Source organism: Nomia melanderi, chromosome 2, assembly GCF_051020985.1.
Source record: "Nomia melanderi isolate GNS246 chromosome 2, iyNomMela1, whole genome shotgun sequence".
Taxonomy (NCBI): domain Eukaryota; kingdom Metazoa; phylum Arthropoda; class Insecta; order Hymenoptera; family Halictidae; genus Nomia; species Nomia melanderi.
In genome coordinates this window covers 20,451,289-20,467,131 of record NC_135000.1, presented here as the reverse complement: position 1 = coordinate 20,467,131, position 15,843 = coordinate 20,451,289, and the positions used below count along the sequence as shown (strand labels likewise).

At 31.0% G+C, this 15,843-nt stretch overlaps 5 protein-coding genes across 14 annotated transcripts; 3 read left to right on the top strand and 2 right to left on the bottom strand.

The window, feature by feature from the left end:
• Nucleotides 1-260: 260 nt before the first annotated feature.
• On the top strand, nucleotides 261-974 carry LOC143176931 (COP9 signalosome complex subunit 9). Its single transcript, XM_076374495.1, has 3 exons — nucleotides 261-464; nucleotides 635-704; nucleotides 799-974. Exons 1-3 carry the CDS (start codon nucleotides 396-398, stop codon nucleotides 834-836), a joined length of 177 nt encoding a protein of 58 aa, XP_076230610.1. The 5' UTR covers nucleotides 261-395; the 3' UTR covers nucleotides 837-974.
• A 68-nt stretch (nucleotides 975-1,042) lies between these two features.
• On the bottom strand, nucleotides 1,043-5,420 carry Dp (transcription factor Dp). Its single transcript, XM_031981551.2, has 11 exons — nucleotides 4,973-5,420; nucleotides 4,080-4,198; nucleotides 3,874-3,940; nucleotides 3,595-3,692; nucleotides 3,280-3,443; nucleotides 3,035-3,197; nucleotides 2,597-2,958; nucleotides 2,425-2,507; nucleotides 2,227-2,310; nucleotides 1,887-2,153; nucleotides 1,043-1,769 (listed from the first exon to the last, which is right to left on the bottom strand). The coding sequence occupies exons 1-10, from the start codon at nucleotides 5,019-5,021 to the stop codon at nucleotides 1,921-1,923; spliced, it is 1,422 nt and encodes a 473-aa protein (XP_031837411.1). The 5' UTR covers nucleotides 5,022-5,420; the 3' UTR covers nucleotides 1,043-1,769; nucleotides 1,887-1,920.
• A 1,008-nt stretch (nucleotides 5,421-6,428) lies between these two features.
• Nucleotides 6,429-10,135, top strand: Mo25 (calcium binding protein Mo25). 8 transcript variants are annotated; one of them, XM_031981576.2, is made up of 9 exons: nucleotides 6,429-6,730; nucleotides 7,228-7,418; nucleotides 7,648-7,769; nucleotides 7,823-7,990; nucleotides 8,511-8,629; nucleotides 8,707-8,875; nucleotides 8,955-9,119; nucleotides 9,209-9,313; nucleotides 9,662-10,135. In XM_031981576.2, the coding sequence occupies exons 3-9, from the start codon at nucleotides 7,668-7,670 to the stop codon at nucleotides 9,842-9,844; spliced, it is 1,011 nt and encodes a 336-aa protein (XP_031837436.1). In that variant the 5' UTR covers nucleotides 6,429-6,730; nucleotides 7,228-7,418; nucleotides 7,648-7,667; the 3' UTR covers nucleotides 9,845-10,135. The 8 variants fall into 8 exon arrangements, with proteins under 8 accessions (XP_031837436.1, XP_031837435.1, XP_031837434.1 ...); XM_031981575.2 differs by having other exon boundaries at nucleotides 7,515-7,769; XM_031981579.2 differs by lacking the exon at nucleotides 6,429-6,730 and adding an exon at nucleotides 6,747-6,772 and having other exon boundaries at nucleotides 7,515-7,769.
• A 312-nt stretch (nucleotides 10,136-10,447) lies between these two features.
• Dnz1 (DNZDHHC/NEW1 zinc finger protein 11) lies at nucleotides 10,448-13,533 on the top strand. Of its 3 annotated transcripts, XM_031981583.2 has the most exons (5): nucleotides 10,448-10,507; nucleotides 10,588-10,858; nucleotides 11,161-11,442; nucleotides 11,938-12,096; nucleotides 12,314-13,533. In XM_031981583.2, the coding sequence occupies exons 2-5, from the start codon at nucleotides 10,746-10,748 to the stop codon at nucleotides 12,585-12,587; spliced, it is 828 nt and encodes a 275-aa protein (XP_031837443.2). In that variant the 5' UTR covers nucleotides 10,448-10,507; nucleotides 10,588-10,745; the 3' UTR covers nucleotides 12,588-13,533. The 3 variants fall into 3 exon arrangements, with proteins under 3 accessions (XP_031837443.2, XP_031837445.2, XP_031837444.2); XM_031981585.2 differs by having other exon boundaries at nucleotides 10,470-10,858; XM_031981584.2 differs by lacking the exon at nucleotides 11,938-12,096 and having other exon boundaries at nucleotides 10,470-10,858.
• Nucleotides 13,534-13,753: 220 nt separating this feature from the next.
• eIF3k (eukaryotic translation initiation factor 3 subunit K) lies at nucleotides 13,754-15,843 on the bottom strand. Its single transcript, XM_031981586.2, has 6 exons — nucleotides 15,710-15,843; nucleotides 15,502-15,613; nucleotides 15,125-15,353; nucleotides 14,537-14,756; nucleotides 13,982-14,201; nucleotides 13,754-13,911 (listed from the first exon to the last, which is right to left on the bottom strand). The coding sequence occupies exons 3-6, from the start codon at nucleotides 15,175-15,177 to the stop codon at nucleotides 13,754-13,756; spliced, it is 651 nt and encodes a 216-aa protein (XP_031837446.1). The 5' UTR covers nucleotides 15,178-15,353; nucleotides 15,502-15,613; nucleotides 15,710-15,843.

The window sequence follows — 15,843 nt, the reverse complement described above, 5'->3', positions numbered from 1 at the left end:
TTCAGTTCAAAAAGTAGAATTGCTGCTTATTCCTTTTGCGGCTGTAACTGTTTGTTTTTGAAATACCTTTACGAGGAATTTGAATTTGTAGAATATAATATCAAATCATCATATCAAGAAACTTTTTGCAAAAAATATCGTTTATCGGTATAGAATTTTGAAGACGTTTTTGTCCTTGACACACCTTGAACAAAATAAGCAAATTAAAATTAAATAAATGTTTAGAAAAAGTGTATTTTAAACTTTAAAGGATTTTGTTGTTTCGTTTGATCATCGCCAGAGGGTGCTGAAAGATTTAAAGAGCTTCATTCAGTTGTGAGAACAGTTGTTCTGTCAAAACATAGAATTCGCTTTAATATTTACAGAGAATTCGTTCAATTAAAGCTTAAGGCAATATGAAACCCACTCCAGTGGCAGACGAAATGTTCCCGGAAGGTGCAGGATCCTTCATTGAATTGGAAGAGGTAATCGAATTAGTTTAAGGTTAAGTTCGCATAAAAATTATTGCGCATAAAATTACGTTAACAATGAAAAAACATTGGTTAAAAGTACATTGGTACACGTTAGATACATAATGTTAATTACACATCAGTTATTTATTTAATTCAGACTACTCAAGTAAGAAATGTTTTAGGTTGGAGGTAGCCGTTTATTAGTCGATCTTACTGCTAGTGAAAAAGCAGTTCATGCAGACTTTTTCAATGGTATTTGATTGTTTATCTTAAGTCTAATTTATTATGTTGATATTATTGTTACTACTATTGACGTGATAATAGAAATAATTCTTTTACTCTGCAGATTTCGATGATTTGTACGATGATGATGACCTTGACTGAAGCAATGTTTTGTCCTATCACTAGTGCTGTGGAGAATGTAGGTGATATTTACTTAAATTCAATTGTTTACTACAACTGTAGAAACAATAAATTGTTTTTTGCAGTTTTTGATAAATAAAAGCAAATTTTATATCAAAATCTTACAATTTATTAGAATAACTCTGTCCACTATGATTTAAAATAGAGTAAAGATAATAAACACTGCATTGAAACAACATATGCAATGCATTATTAATATTAGATCCTTAAATGCGCATATAAAAATTGAAATAGACAATACCAGTATTGAAACATTCAAATGAATAAAGGAAGAAAGATTAATGTACACAATTCATTAACATTATTACAATTTATTATTTTTAGTTCGAAATTGAATCAGACGTGTGCCCGCGTTCAGGATACCTTTTATCTTGGTACGTTAGCTCGGGCGATATTAATTATAAACGTGCCATAAGAAAATGAGTACTGGTCATAATGTCTCGTACACATTAATATCGATATCATTGTAAAGATTATAATTTACAATACATAGATGCTAGTCATATAAACCTGTTAAGATGATGCACAATTAAAATAGCACCCCGGGTTTCAGTCGCGCTGTATAATACGGATCCTGTCGATCGACATGCATCGAAAGTCTCCTTGTTTTCAGATGAGACGTTCTAAAGCTTATTCTCAATTTTTGTTTCTGCGCGATTTCTGTTTGCTTGCATTCACTTTTTTTTGTTTTTCTCCTTGGCCCCAATCGACATTTAATTCACCTTTTGACCATCCTCATTTCACATTAACAGAGTTTTATCAACGGTGGCAACGAGGTTCCACTTGCAAGAGACCCCCGATAACCGTTACTCGTACCCATCTTGATGGCATACGAGAGTGAGAGCGATATCGATGACAACCATGTCGAATACGCTATTAACGGTGACGAGTATCCTGTAAAGTAAAAATATTGGGATATTTTAACATACACATGATCTACGCAGCCTAGAGATTACGAAATACTCGAGTATATACTATCAAATAACGTTAAATTTGCGAATTTATACTAACCCTGAGTCCAGCCCCGAGAAAATCGTTCGGGGTGCTAGTTAACTTCGAGATCACTATCAGCTTGGTCGTCTTGATCACTTTCCTCCTCTTCATCTTCTTCCTCGGAATAATACTGCGAGGGTGGCGACAGGACATCCTCGGAAAGTGAAGTGTGAGAAGATGAAGGAGGTCGAGAACCTTCCAGTTTTGTGTCCAGGTCTTCCATTGAAGTACTTGGTCCAGGAATGGTCACTGGGATAAATTTCTCCAAATCACCACTTGCCAATTCTAAAAAGATATACAACATTATAGAACGAATCGAAAGTTAAGCTGAAAAATTTCGATTTCATATAAAACGTACGTTCAACATATTTTTCAAGTGATTTTGGAACCATCAACTTAGCCTTTCGCAAATTTTCCTCAGTGCATTCTCCTTTCTCTAGACCTAAAATATTCATTAATTATATTACTTAATGCTGTTTTAACATTTTCAACGACAGTACAATCTCTTAAATATTATTTTAGTTTACAATAACAAAAAAAAAAATAGTTTCTTTACCAAAAGCTAGACCCATTTGTTTTAGAACTTCAATATCATCGTGAATTTCGAACTTATCGTTAAAATTGAACAGGTACTCGGTTCTGCAATACACACGATTGATTACTAACAAAATGAAAGAGAAAAGAGAATGTTTACAACGGTAAAAGTATGCAGGTCTGAAAAACCGTACTTGTCATTCGAAATGCTGCAATCTATGACAGTCTTTTTGCTGGTATTCACAATCAGGAATGGCAGCTGTATAGCAGAATTTGGTTTCGGTGGGCCACGCAGACTTTCATTGACACGATTACGCTCCACCAAATTTTTGAAAGAGATATGTGAAAGAATTAATTGATGCAACTGTTGTGTTTTTGCTTTAATCCTCTCAATTTTTTTCTTTTTGTCTTTTTCTAGTGCCAGACATTCCTGAAGTGAATTAGTTGGTAGGCCTAGCCACCTGATTTCCTTTTTTTCTTTTGAGATAATATTCATTGCCATTAAAACATTCAGAGCATCATACACACGTCTTCTAATATTTTTCTGGTCATATTGCTGCAAAATAAGGACAACATGTTTCATTCATTCTTAAATGTTTCTTGTTTAAAACGAACAAACGAAAGCAATATACCTGATCTGTTAAGGAGTTTATGTGAGCAGGATTAGTGAACTCCCCAACGAGTTCGTCCGCAACCTCGTTGTATGACGTCGTTCCTTTCTTTTTCACTTTTTCACAAACTTTCATTGAAAAATGACGCAATCCTTTGCCTACTTTCTCTGTTTTTCTTCGTTTACTACAAATAAATTAAACATATTAATTGTGATGTTAAATTGTACAGCATGTGATACATAACATTGTAAGCAATGCATTATTACTCTGGTACAAAATCGCCACCGTCAACATCTTGTCTTTTCCTAGAGCCACTGTGATCCAATATTGGACTGATATATGTTTTTCCACTTGCATCTTTTACAATTTGTTGATTACCGGATTGTTGTTGTTGCTGCTGCTGGGACACTATTGCCTGTTTTATATCACTCTGGATTAAAAGAAAAGAAAAAAAAATAATCAACACATTTATTCATAAATTAACTTTCCCTTCATAAATCAATGAAAAATTGATTTACTAATATAAACTCTTTAATTTTCTCATGAAATATTAAGATAAAACTGTCATTAAGAAAATATACCATTTGCGCAGATGTCAACTGTATAGTCTTGGTCAGCACTGGTTCACCAGCCTTGGCTGTTGTCAGTTTTGTATTTGGCAATGGTATTGTAACCAATCCTACAATAATAAAAAAAAAAATTATTTTATAAAATCTTCTAACTTTGATATGCATTTAATTGATATATCACATTTTGATATGCATATAGTTACTATTTTAGGAATTGCTACATGTTAATTAACATATCCAACACTAGATGGTTAGGATAAAATATGATATTTATTTAGAATAATCACTCACTTTGGCCAGGAGTTGAAGGACTTTGAAGACTAATAGTTCTAAGAACTTGTGCGTTCGATGACAAAACCTAAAATAGATAAATTGACAATTAAATTTATTTAAAGAAGATAATAAACAGAAGTATTTCAATATAAATTTTCATAATTGTCATTACCAAATATAATCAATTCATAAATTAAACTCCAAAAGTTATCAAAATATTATACCTGAGATTCTTGGCTCGGAGTCTTAAAGACCTTAAGGCCACCTGCATTTGTTGTACTGACAATACCACCCAAGGCCTTATTGGCTGTACTCTGCACTACTTTTATCACTTGTGGATGACCTAAAATAATTAAAACTTTCGCTTTCATAATTCATAAATATGAGGAAACAAACAAATGGTTGTATAAAGAAAGAGAAAACAAAAACATATTCAGTGCTTTCTGGATATGTAAACCATTTCAAAAGAAAAATAAAACTATGATTAGTGAAATGAAACCTGTTAAAAAATGATTCATAGATACAATACCAGATGAAAATTTAATGGGTTATAATGTTATCATTACCTCAAACAACTTAAAGCTATAAGACACATGTTTTTATATAATACCAATGAAGATAAATATCTGACATTAATGTATTAAACAAATGCTCTTTCTAATTTATTATAGTGTCTATTACTGATACATTAAAGAAAAATAGTGTCTGTGTATTTGAATAAGAGTACTGGGAAGTAAAAGTGACCTCTTCGATTCAACAATCAAATAAAGTAAGTACACACATTTTTAAAGCAAAATAGGATAAAAGAATTAAAGGACTAGATAAATGTAGTCATCCAAGTATGAAATTAAAGTGGAAAACGTAACTTATTGAAGGCAATTCAGAAATATTATGAGGATGCGCGGCATATGACCAATATGAATATGAGGAAAGAAAAGACATTATAGAGGTTTGTAATTAACAAGAATTGTCAAGAATATGATAGAAATGTGTGCACGGATCCAGAAGGAACGTGACAATACAGGGAATAAACGGTCTTTGCAGAAATGAAAGGGATTCGAGACATTATCATCGAAGTGTAGCATGCTGATAATTGGCGCGCACTCGGCATACTCACCGTTCGCGTCATGTATGAGAAAGTTCATCGTTTTGTTTTGTTGCGTCATCCTCGAGGTTAGAATTCTGTCCCGGCGTCACCGACGATCACGACGATCGACCGAATGCCGAGTGAAAATAAAAAGATCATAGGTACACTCGCTAATCTTGGCTCGGTCTATCACCAAAATGGCGACTATGATATAGAACCATTTGAGATCAGAATTCGCGAATATACGGTGGAAAAAATGTCTGAATGCACGTACGAGAATAAAAGTCAGCCGTTTCTTTATTGAACTGAACCAAGCATCTTAACAGAACGGTCGTCTGTTCGCGAAAGTAACGCACGAATTTCTGGCTTCCGCGTGCACAGTACGGAATAGAGACGAGCTTGGCGGCACGACAAAGTTAAACAGCTGATTGGTCACTTTCCGAGTCACGTGGCCACTCCTGTTCCACGTTTATGGGCACAGTAATCTTTGCAAGAAAAATTTGACTCTAGATGTACGAATTACTAAATATACTAGAATCGTGCAGGGGGTTCATTTCCCTTACACGAAGAAAGCTCGTCTTTCTCACTATGAAGAGTAATGCCATTTACCATTGAAGTTCTACTATCTACATGTAGTGTATGAACGTAGACAAAATTAGTCACACGTTTAACTTAAGTTCAATACATATGCTGCATTGATAGCAATTATTTATAATATATTCAGTGAATTGAAACATTCTGTTATCAAATCATATTTTTATATTTAAAAATATTGATAGACCCATGTAAAATTTCGCGCGTTTATTTAACATGCATCTGAGGATAATTCCCCGGACAATCAAAGCGACACCTCACGCTGAGGTTGGGCGAAAAAAAATACTACTCGGCCTCATTCTAGTATCTTCAAGGAATAAATCAGGGGTGGCGAACCGAGAATTTGCGAGCTCTCTAGGAACTTTCCCTTTGCGAAGAGTTATTCTCTCCATATTTACTTTTACCTGTTTGTTGAACGCTACATAGAGTTGCTCTATACACAATCTTGGGTAGCTCTCAGAGTAGAGGTAGTGAGAGAATGCTGATCGAGAGTCACTAGCATAAGGGGAGTCAGTTCGACACCTCTGACATATAAATACTTAGTTACATAGGTACTATGTGGAAGAGAACTGTTATGTCGATAATATCCCCATAGATGTACTGAATATAGAAATAGCCTTAAGGATATTCTTGATGTTTTTAGGCATTCAGAAGAGCAATATAGTGCAAAATAACGTTAGAGGAAAGTTTCTTAAAACTACTAGAATCTAAATATTTTGATAACACATCGTTTTGAAAAAATAATTTATCTCTGTATAAATAGAAAATCGAATAGAAATTGCTTGTTTGAAATAAAAAGTTATACGTTGTAACCAAGTAAATTGAATTGCGATTTTATTTTCAAAGCTTTTCGATTGGCCCAGAGGAAAATTTCTAGACAGTCAAAACCAATAATGTTTTTGCACAGTCGGCGTTAGTCGTAAAAGAATTTTGATAAGAGACGTCACAGAATCGTGCAATTAGTTAAAAGTTTTTAAAGATAAATAATTTATTCGTGGCGTTCTTTAAAAAAAGCTTTATAGCATTGCGTATAATTGGAATCTGGTATCGACAGAGTTGTCATAATCGTATAAATTGTGCTTTTAATACGGTATACTAAATTGAAAAGTAGTTGCCTTATATGTGCGCTTTTAAAAGAATCGAATAGGATACCTCGAACTGAGGTTGAGGGTTCGTTCAGGGTCTGACTGAATGGTAAGATTATTTTAAGGCTCGCGAGGTGATTGAAACACACAGGTTAAACGTTTATTACCATCTTCGACAAACTCGCAGCCTAGCAAGTTACAATTCTTAACATCCTTCAATTTCTTCGACTCTTTCGATTATCATTTTCTATTATTCATCATTCTCGTAAAAACGTATGAATCTCTTATTGTTTTGCTAATTTCATTTTTTCTTCCGCCTGATTCTCTCTATCGTCATTGTGTCGTTCATCGACTCAATACACGACCTCCATTTTTGTTGCAACTATTTCGTTCGGCGTATTTCTTGCAGTATTACTTGGTTCATTCATTTTTAATTTTTTTTATCATTTTGCAATTTGTCGACTGCGACTCTGCGAGAATTGAAATTTTTAGGTTAAAGTTAATGTATCCTTCTTAAAGGACAGAAACCATAAATTAATATGTATAAAATAATGTTTGATAGCGGTAGATTGTAGTCTACAACGAATTTGACATTTACTTGTACAGATATAACCTGAAGGAACCTGTTTAGCATCATTGACCATATACTTAATAGGATGTGAAAAATATGTTTATACTTTTTTAAAAATGTCACAAGGATGTATATGAAATCAAGGATGCCATATTTATGGAATACAAGAAATTTTACCTATGACCTTTTTTAACTCAGAATTTGGAGCAGTGATAGACTAAATCACGTAATTTCTTAATACAAGTTTTATTTAAATAACTTTATTTCATATATTCACTTATATCATTAATAAAAATGTATTTATTTACTTTGTAATATTTAGGACTTGTGCAGTAAACGATAATCAATTATTATCATATAACAAAAATTTAATTTTGTCCAATGCAATTTGTACATAAAATATATTCAATTAAGGCATCTAACATATTCTTTGTTATGTCCACATGCTCCACAAGGTCTGTACATTGTGAAAAACATGCCTCTGTTCGGAAAGTCTCAAAAGAGTCCGGCGGAGGTTGTGAAAGCTCTAAAAGAGGCAGTAAATGCATTGGAGCGTGGTGATAAGAAGGTAGAAAAGGTACGTTTCAAAGTTGGTTTTTGGTTTCTATGACGTAGTATGTTAATTTTTAGGCTCAAGAGGATGTCAGTAAAAATTTGGTACATATAAAAAATATGCTGTATGGAACAGCTGAAACAGAGCCTCAAGCAGATATTGTCGTTGCCCAATTGGCACACGAATTATATAATAGTAATTTGTTGCTTCTACTTGTGCAGAATCTTAGTCGTATAGATTTTGAGGTATGTTAAAATTGATTTGGACAGCACTGCAACAATATATATAAATGTCTCTAGATCATAATCTAGATCTTATATATATATATATATATAAGTATTGTACGAATGTACATATGTACATAATTGGTTTTAGTATTTAAATTGTAATTACTTTTTTGTATTCCATATTTATTATCTGTATTTGACATATTTTCTATTTCATTCTAGAATCTCGTTCAGTCCATAATATAACTGTTTAATTTACAGTTTAAATGTTAAAGAAAAACCAGCGGTTTCATGTGTGATAAAATATTATTTGAGGAAAGGAACTTTTCATTTAAAAAATGATAGATTTTCATTTTTTTAAATAATCAAAAACTCAATAACAAAAATTATTGATACCTGTCTAAGATGGGAAAAATTGTAGAATTAAATAAAATACTAAATAAAATTAATTTGACAACAGTTAATGTGATAGCATATTGAGAATATCTTACATAATGTCTTTTCTAATACTTATTTTTTACAATATAACATTTAATAGGGAAAGAAAGATGTTGCACAAGTGTTTAACAATATATTACGAAGACAAATTGGAACAAGATCTCCAACTGTGGAATATATATGCACTAAACCAGAAATATTATTTACTCTTATGTCTGGGTAAGTGTGAAAATAAAAATAAGATGTTAGTTCTATTTTAAAATAAATTAAGATTAAAAATATTAAATTAATTCTAGATATGAACACCAAGATATCGCCTTAAATTGTGGCACTATGTTGAGAGAATGTGCGAGATATGAAGCTTTGGCTAAAATAATGATCTATTCGGACGACTTTTACAATTTTTTCAGATATGTTGAAGTGTCAACTTTCGACATAGCTTCCGACGCATTTTCTACATTCAAAGTAAGCGATGATAAGCGCATGATATATCGTACTTAAAGTAAAGCAATACTGTTGGTGCATCCGGTACGTTGGTTTTTAGGAATTACTTACCAGGCATAAAATACTGAGCGCTGAATTTTTAGAAATAAATTACGATAAAGTTTTCTCTCATTATCAAAGGTTATTGAATTCGGAAAACTATGTAACGCGACGACAGAGTTTGAAACTGCTAGGGGAACTCTTACTTGATAGACATAATTTTACCGTATGTACAATTTTAATTAGTTCACTTAAAAATATGTACGCGTTTATACATTTAAGAACAGTTCAATATTTATAGTTTTTAAATTTCAGGTAATGACACGATATATTTCGAATCCTGATAATCTGAAGTTAATGATGAATATGCTCAAAGAGAAATCACGTAATATACAGTTTGAAGCGTTTCATGTTTTTAAGGTATATTCGAATATTTATAAAATACTCGTATTTTCTATAATTGGCTTGTTTTAAGACTAATTTTATGAATTCAATGTATTAGGTTTACTGAAATGTTCTCTGAACTTTATAATAATTAGTTTCAGTTGTATTTGAAAACATTAGTTAAGAACATTAAAGAAAACCATTGAAGAACCATCACATAGTATAGGGTTTCCAAAAAGAAACAGAACTTTCTGATGTTTTTAATGCTTGATACTTACTTTACAGAACAGTACATTATTATAGTGTATTTAAGACTGTTAGGTTCCAGAAATAATCAAAATTATCTTCAGATTTACATTTTAATTTGTATTCGTAATTACATAGGTGTTCGTGGCGAATCCAAACAAGCCAAAACCGATTCTAGACATTTTACTGCGCAACCAGGAGAAGCTAATCGAATTCCTAACGCGCTTCCATACTGATCGTTCCGAAGACGAGCAATTTAACGACGAGAAGGCGTACCTAATTAAACAAATTCAAGAACTTCAGTCTGTACATGAGAATTAAGTCGAAAATACAAGTTATTGCTACAGCTACCGTTAACTACTACTATTGAAGTCTATTCAGCTGCTGTTGCCACTGTTACACCATCACAGTCAATGATGTAGCCAACTGTCATTATTTTCTTCCTCTCTTTCTGTCTCTTACTCTCCCTTTCTTTCACTTGTTATAATTATAGTTAGTCGATTCGCAATGATTCGATTATTATTAATTAATTAATTAATTATTATTATTATTGCTATTACTTTTATTTGCGAGTAGTTCTGTAAATAAAGTTTTTCGTTTAATTACGTACTACTGTATATTACATAAAGCTGATTCTAAGCCACATACATACATTTCCTGAATAATTATTCATTATATTGAATAACAAACTATGATTTTATAAGATTACGTTTTTCCTGTAGTGTTATTGTGAACAATACTATCATAATTCCACCACCTTAACAATTATAATTACAGTTCACATTACAAAACTGAAGAAGGTATTTCAAAATTAATTGATATTTAATTATTTGAAGATTGTGGGAATATACGAATTCAATTATAAGAAAAAGCGCTTGATTTGAATGCTATGAACATCACGTGGTCTATCATTACAGCAATATGATGGTGGTCAGATTAGGTTAGTCAATAGTGATCAGTATCGGTAAAAAAAATTCGACATTGGTATCAATGGTTTAACATTATTTACTAATAAAAATAACAGTTTTTTTTTACTGTAAATGTACCAAAATTTGATATTTCAGTGCAATTGGAAAATAAATTGATTTAATATTAAATGGAAATCATAAAAATCGAGAATTCGTATAAAATAAATTCGATGGAGAACGAAATTACATGAAATCGTTCTGATCTGTTATGATAGGTGACATATTTGTTAATAAGGAGTATGGAATAAATAAAAATGTTCGTAAAAGACCCCTGCGGCATTGTATGCATAATAGTGACCTATGTTGCTGTGTTTTATGCAGATTACGTCGTTGTACGTTGGGTTATCTTACACAGTTTACAAGACAGGTATGGATTTATATAATTTATTTATTTATATTTATTTATATTTATTTATATTTATTTATATTTATATATACTTAAAGTAGTTTCCTTACATGATACCTCATACATATTTATTATACTTACATGACTATGCATTTTTTTTATTTTTTTGCTTTATATTTAACATAATGAAATACATTCAAAGAAACTCACTATCATCTTATTTGTTGTATTTTTAAAATAATTATAGATGATGTTAAGAAAACGTATTTCTGACAGTACGATAATTTTTAATTAATGTATCTTTTTTCTATACTTGTACACAGTTTATGGGGCCCCTTTCATGTAGTGGCTTTCAACACTGTTGTATTGTTATTGATAATGTCACACTTGAAGGCAGTCTGCAGTGATCCTGGTATTGTACCATTACCGCAAAGTCGCATGGATTTTTCTGATATTCATACAGATAACTCAGAGGCAAAAATTGAATGCGACGAAAGAGACAATTGGACTGTGTGTACTAGGTGTGAAACTTATAGACCTCCTAAAGCTCATCATTGTAGAATTTGTAAACGATGCGTTAGAAGAATGGATCATCATTGTCCCTGGTATGCCATAAATGATATAATATTTTAAAATATTAATTATGTTAATAATTATTTTTTATAGATCATCATCTAGCTTATAATTTTTTCTAATTTTTTATATTTTGTGACATTCCTTTGGTTCAATAAAGGAATTTTCTTCATTTTGGAATTTTAATATTTATTATCCATTGAATGTTTACTATTTCTATAAGTTTTAAGAATTAGCAATAATTGGTTTATTCATAGTATGTTTAGCGGACAAGATCATTTTCGCTTAGGTCTAAACAATGCACCTGAAGAACATCATTTTTTATTAGAAAAATAAATTTGTAAATGATTTAAGAACTATTAGGCCAAAAGAGATCATTTCTAATTAGTGTACCTCTTCTGTTGTTTTTTTTTTATTTAAAATTTACGATTGCTCAGTTTTTTTTTTAATTCATTCCATATACATATGTTAAGTGTACATTATTTTTAATATATGTAATATTGGACTATTCATAATATTGTACAAAGGATAAACAACTGTGTGGGAGAAAGAAATCAAAAATACTTTATCCAGTTTCTGATCTATGTTGGAATGTTGGCCATCTATGCACTAGGTTTGGTGATCACATCGTGGGTTTTAGAATGTTCTCGGTGCAGTAATGATATCGCTGTCAAACAGACACGCATGTACGTGTTTTATACAAATATTATCTAAAAATTATATAAATAATTTTCCAAACATGCTTTCTACTTTTAACCGAATATACATTGCAATATTTTTTTATGAAAAATTTATATATATATACATATATATAGATATATGTTTAAAAAATTGTTACCCTTAGTATGAATATAGAATAGGTCACTAACAAAACACTGATTTTAATGAGGATTTTTTCTGCAGCTTACACTGTGTTATATTGGTGTTGGAATCAGCATTGTTTGGCATGTTTGTCATCGCAGTACTGGTAGACCAATTTCTAGGTATTCTGGGAGAAGAAAACTCGATGGAACGTGTGCAAAGCAGTCATCATTATAAAAGAAACAGCTCGCGTACTTTTTTGTTATTGTCTCAGGTTTGTGGTAAGAGTCATCCAATCCTGTGGATGCTACCTTGCCAAAACGCACCAAGATATACTTTTAGAAAAGATGCGTACCTGATCGATTATGAAGTATAAGCACACATATAATTAATTCTTGAGTAATGACTGCTTTTTTCATGGCTTTCTATGCCATGAAGTATTTTTTTAGGTTGTTATTGCAGTAGTCAATAATTATCTGTTATTTAATGCGTACAAGGTGCAATTCATAATACATTGAAATATTTTATATAATACACTTAAAGATATCTTTTTATTGCTTGAAATTGAATGTCTTATTGAATTTTATAATCTTTTGAGTGATGCTAATATAAAATAATGGAAAACGTCATTTTGTGAAGTAACAGTTTTTATAAATGTTATATATTATTAGTATCTTATTTCAATGTTATATTATTATGTTTTTATTACATGATATTAATCATAATAATACAAAATGAATTAGATCAATGAACTAGATCAATGTATTGTGAAGCATTAATTTTCAAATCATTCCATAAAATTAAGTAAGTCTGCATACAGTGTAAAAATTATGAGTTTAGTGTTAACCTTTTAGATACGATACGCCACTATAGTGGCTTCCGCGGATAGCATCAATTGGAACGGTACGCCACTATAGTGGCCTTCCGCTGAGACTCTATTTTTACGGAGCGTTACTATAGTGGTTTTCATGGATAGCACCAATTTGGAAAATATATAAAGAAATTATAATTTATTCGTTTAGAACTCTGTTCTCAAGTAATGTCATAGTGGAAATCATCATGAACGGTTTTTGTGCCATCCGCGGCCAGACTCGCCGTCCCAGGGGTACCCACTTGCGGACGAGCGCGACGCCGTACCTAAAAGGTTAATATAATTGAATTGAGTATTAACAATTACAATTAATGATAATATTTTAACAATACTTGCAAATATGCGAATCTAGAAGAATTTTTTAATATACTGATACGAAATTTTTATTATAAATACGCGTCTTTAGGGTACATGGTGCATTGTTTCAATATGTATAGTCTTTAATTTTAGTTGCTCTATTGTTTATAGATATCGGCAAAATTTATTTGCATTTAAACTGTGCAAAATTATCTTAATACACAGTTTTTTTTAATGATATTTATGTGTATCATGGAATTATACAGTAAATGTAGTACAGTGTTATGAAAGGGGAATAAGGGTCAAAACAGTTTTAGATTCGAAAGTTTATTTTGTTTTATGTACAAAAAAATCGTTTATTTCACAAATAGATTTTAAAGACAAGCAGCCATTAAGCCAGCAACATTCTCAAAATCTATTTTTTCTGTAATATTTTTTGTTTTTATATTTTCGTCTTGATTTGCGATAAAGATAATCGTTTTACTCTCTTCCTTCCATCCATATTTTTTTACCCAGTGTTTCAGAGTATTATCTGAAATTACATTTATGTAACAAAAGTGCTAATTTATAATATTTCCATTTTTCACACAAACAAATATTACCATCAACACCGCCAAGTAGTTGTGCCAGAAGACTTTTTTCTATTGTTTGAAATGTTATTCCCACTACATGACAAACAAATTTTCTTACTGAATCTTGGAATCCTACAATTTTGTCACAAAGATCAGCCATTGAAAGAACTCTATCCCAAAAGTGCTGAAAGTCGCACTGTTCTAAAATATCTCCTAAGTACATAATTTCATTAATGGGGCTTTCTTGCATCTATAAAAATAATTAATTTATTAATTTTATTAATAATAAATATAATATTTAACAAGATATTTATTTAAAAGACATATAAATACTTTGAACTTTTCATATATAAAATAATTTTAAAAGTAGAGACTGATTTGTAATAGATATTAATTAATTTCTTAAAAAAGTCAAACGTAACATGTATTTTAAATATGTGTGCATTATAAGACAAATTAAGTTACATGTCAATTATTATACTTCTTCATTTAAAAAGGTTGTATTTATTAAATATTTATCATATGAATAATAGTGGCAGCTATTTATGAAAGTATAAAAAATATATTTATAAATAAATAACTTACAATTCTTTCACTGAGAAGACATTTGCAAAGAACGAAATCAGTATGTGGAAGATTTGTCAGAGCTTTTAACAATATCTGACAAGTAATATCCATGTTGAATCTATGAGGATTCAATTGATAAAGCTTTAAAACTGCTAAATTAGCTTCTAAGTCATATGCATTTTCTCTGGATTGTATTTCAACATATTTTTCAAGAGTTGCTAAATGATCTGGATTATACCTGAAATTGTATTTGTTTTAGGTAATAAAACAAAATAATCATAACTAACAGACACATATTTCTTATATATATGAATGTATGAAACTCAGAATGTATATAAGAATTTAGTGCCTCCATCCTATTTAATGCAAAAATTCAACTGTTAATTTTTTATTTTTTGAAATAATAAACAAATTTATAGTCGTATTGTAGTAACTACCTTACCTAGTATACTATACAGATAATAAAAAATAATTAAGTGAAAATAGGGTTTACATTATTTGTAAAAAATATACGAGTAACCATAAACTTAATTTATTATTATATTTATACATACTCCAAAACAGCAAATGAATACGATTCAGATTTGACATATCAAAAGTACATACCTCTCGATGCCTTTCAACATACCAGCCACAGTTTGACGCATTGCTTCAGCCATTTTAATACAGATAGTTTCTTAAATTTTATGTTCCGATTATGTTGTTAGTAAAGTATTATTTTGACTAATATAACACACGTTTTTACGGTTAGGAAACAAAGCAAGTGTGGTTCATGCGGTGACAGAGTATTCAAGGCTGCCAAATTTGATGGGTGCTGATGTCAAATTCTGCAAAGCTTGAAAAAGAATGCGTGCCAACCAAAAAATATTTGTGTATCTATTGTTCATTGGATAGACTTGAATCATAGGGTTGCAATTGATACAGACGTTCCATGCAAAGTAATTTTTTGTTTATGATTCTATCATAATTATGTTCCTATTTACCTGAATCAAAGACGAAGTACAGGATAGACTTGCAAGCTTATGGGACACGGTGTCATATGTTCTGAATTACCGACTGTATAGAGAATCAGAGGTTTTGCTCTATCTTCTACGTCTAGCGAATGGTCAATAAGGAAATTACATCAAGCAAAATGATCAAAGATGATCAAATAGTGAATTTTTTGTACATAGAGAGTCTGTACATACGTACCTTAAATATGTACAAGTCGTATTTATTTGTACCCTGTTGATAAGGTTGTAAATGGCACGATTAAAGTCATTGACACGAGAATAGTAAGGAAGTCGCGTAACCCTTCGGCCATGAGATAAAAATTTACATTGCAT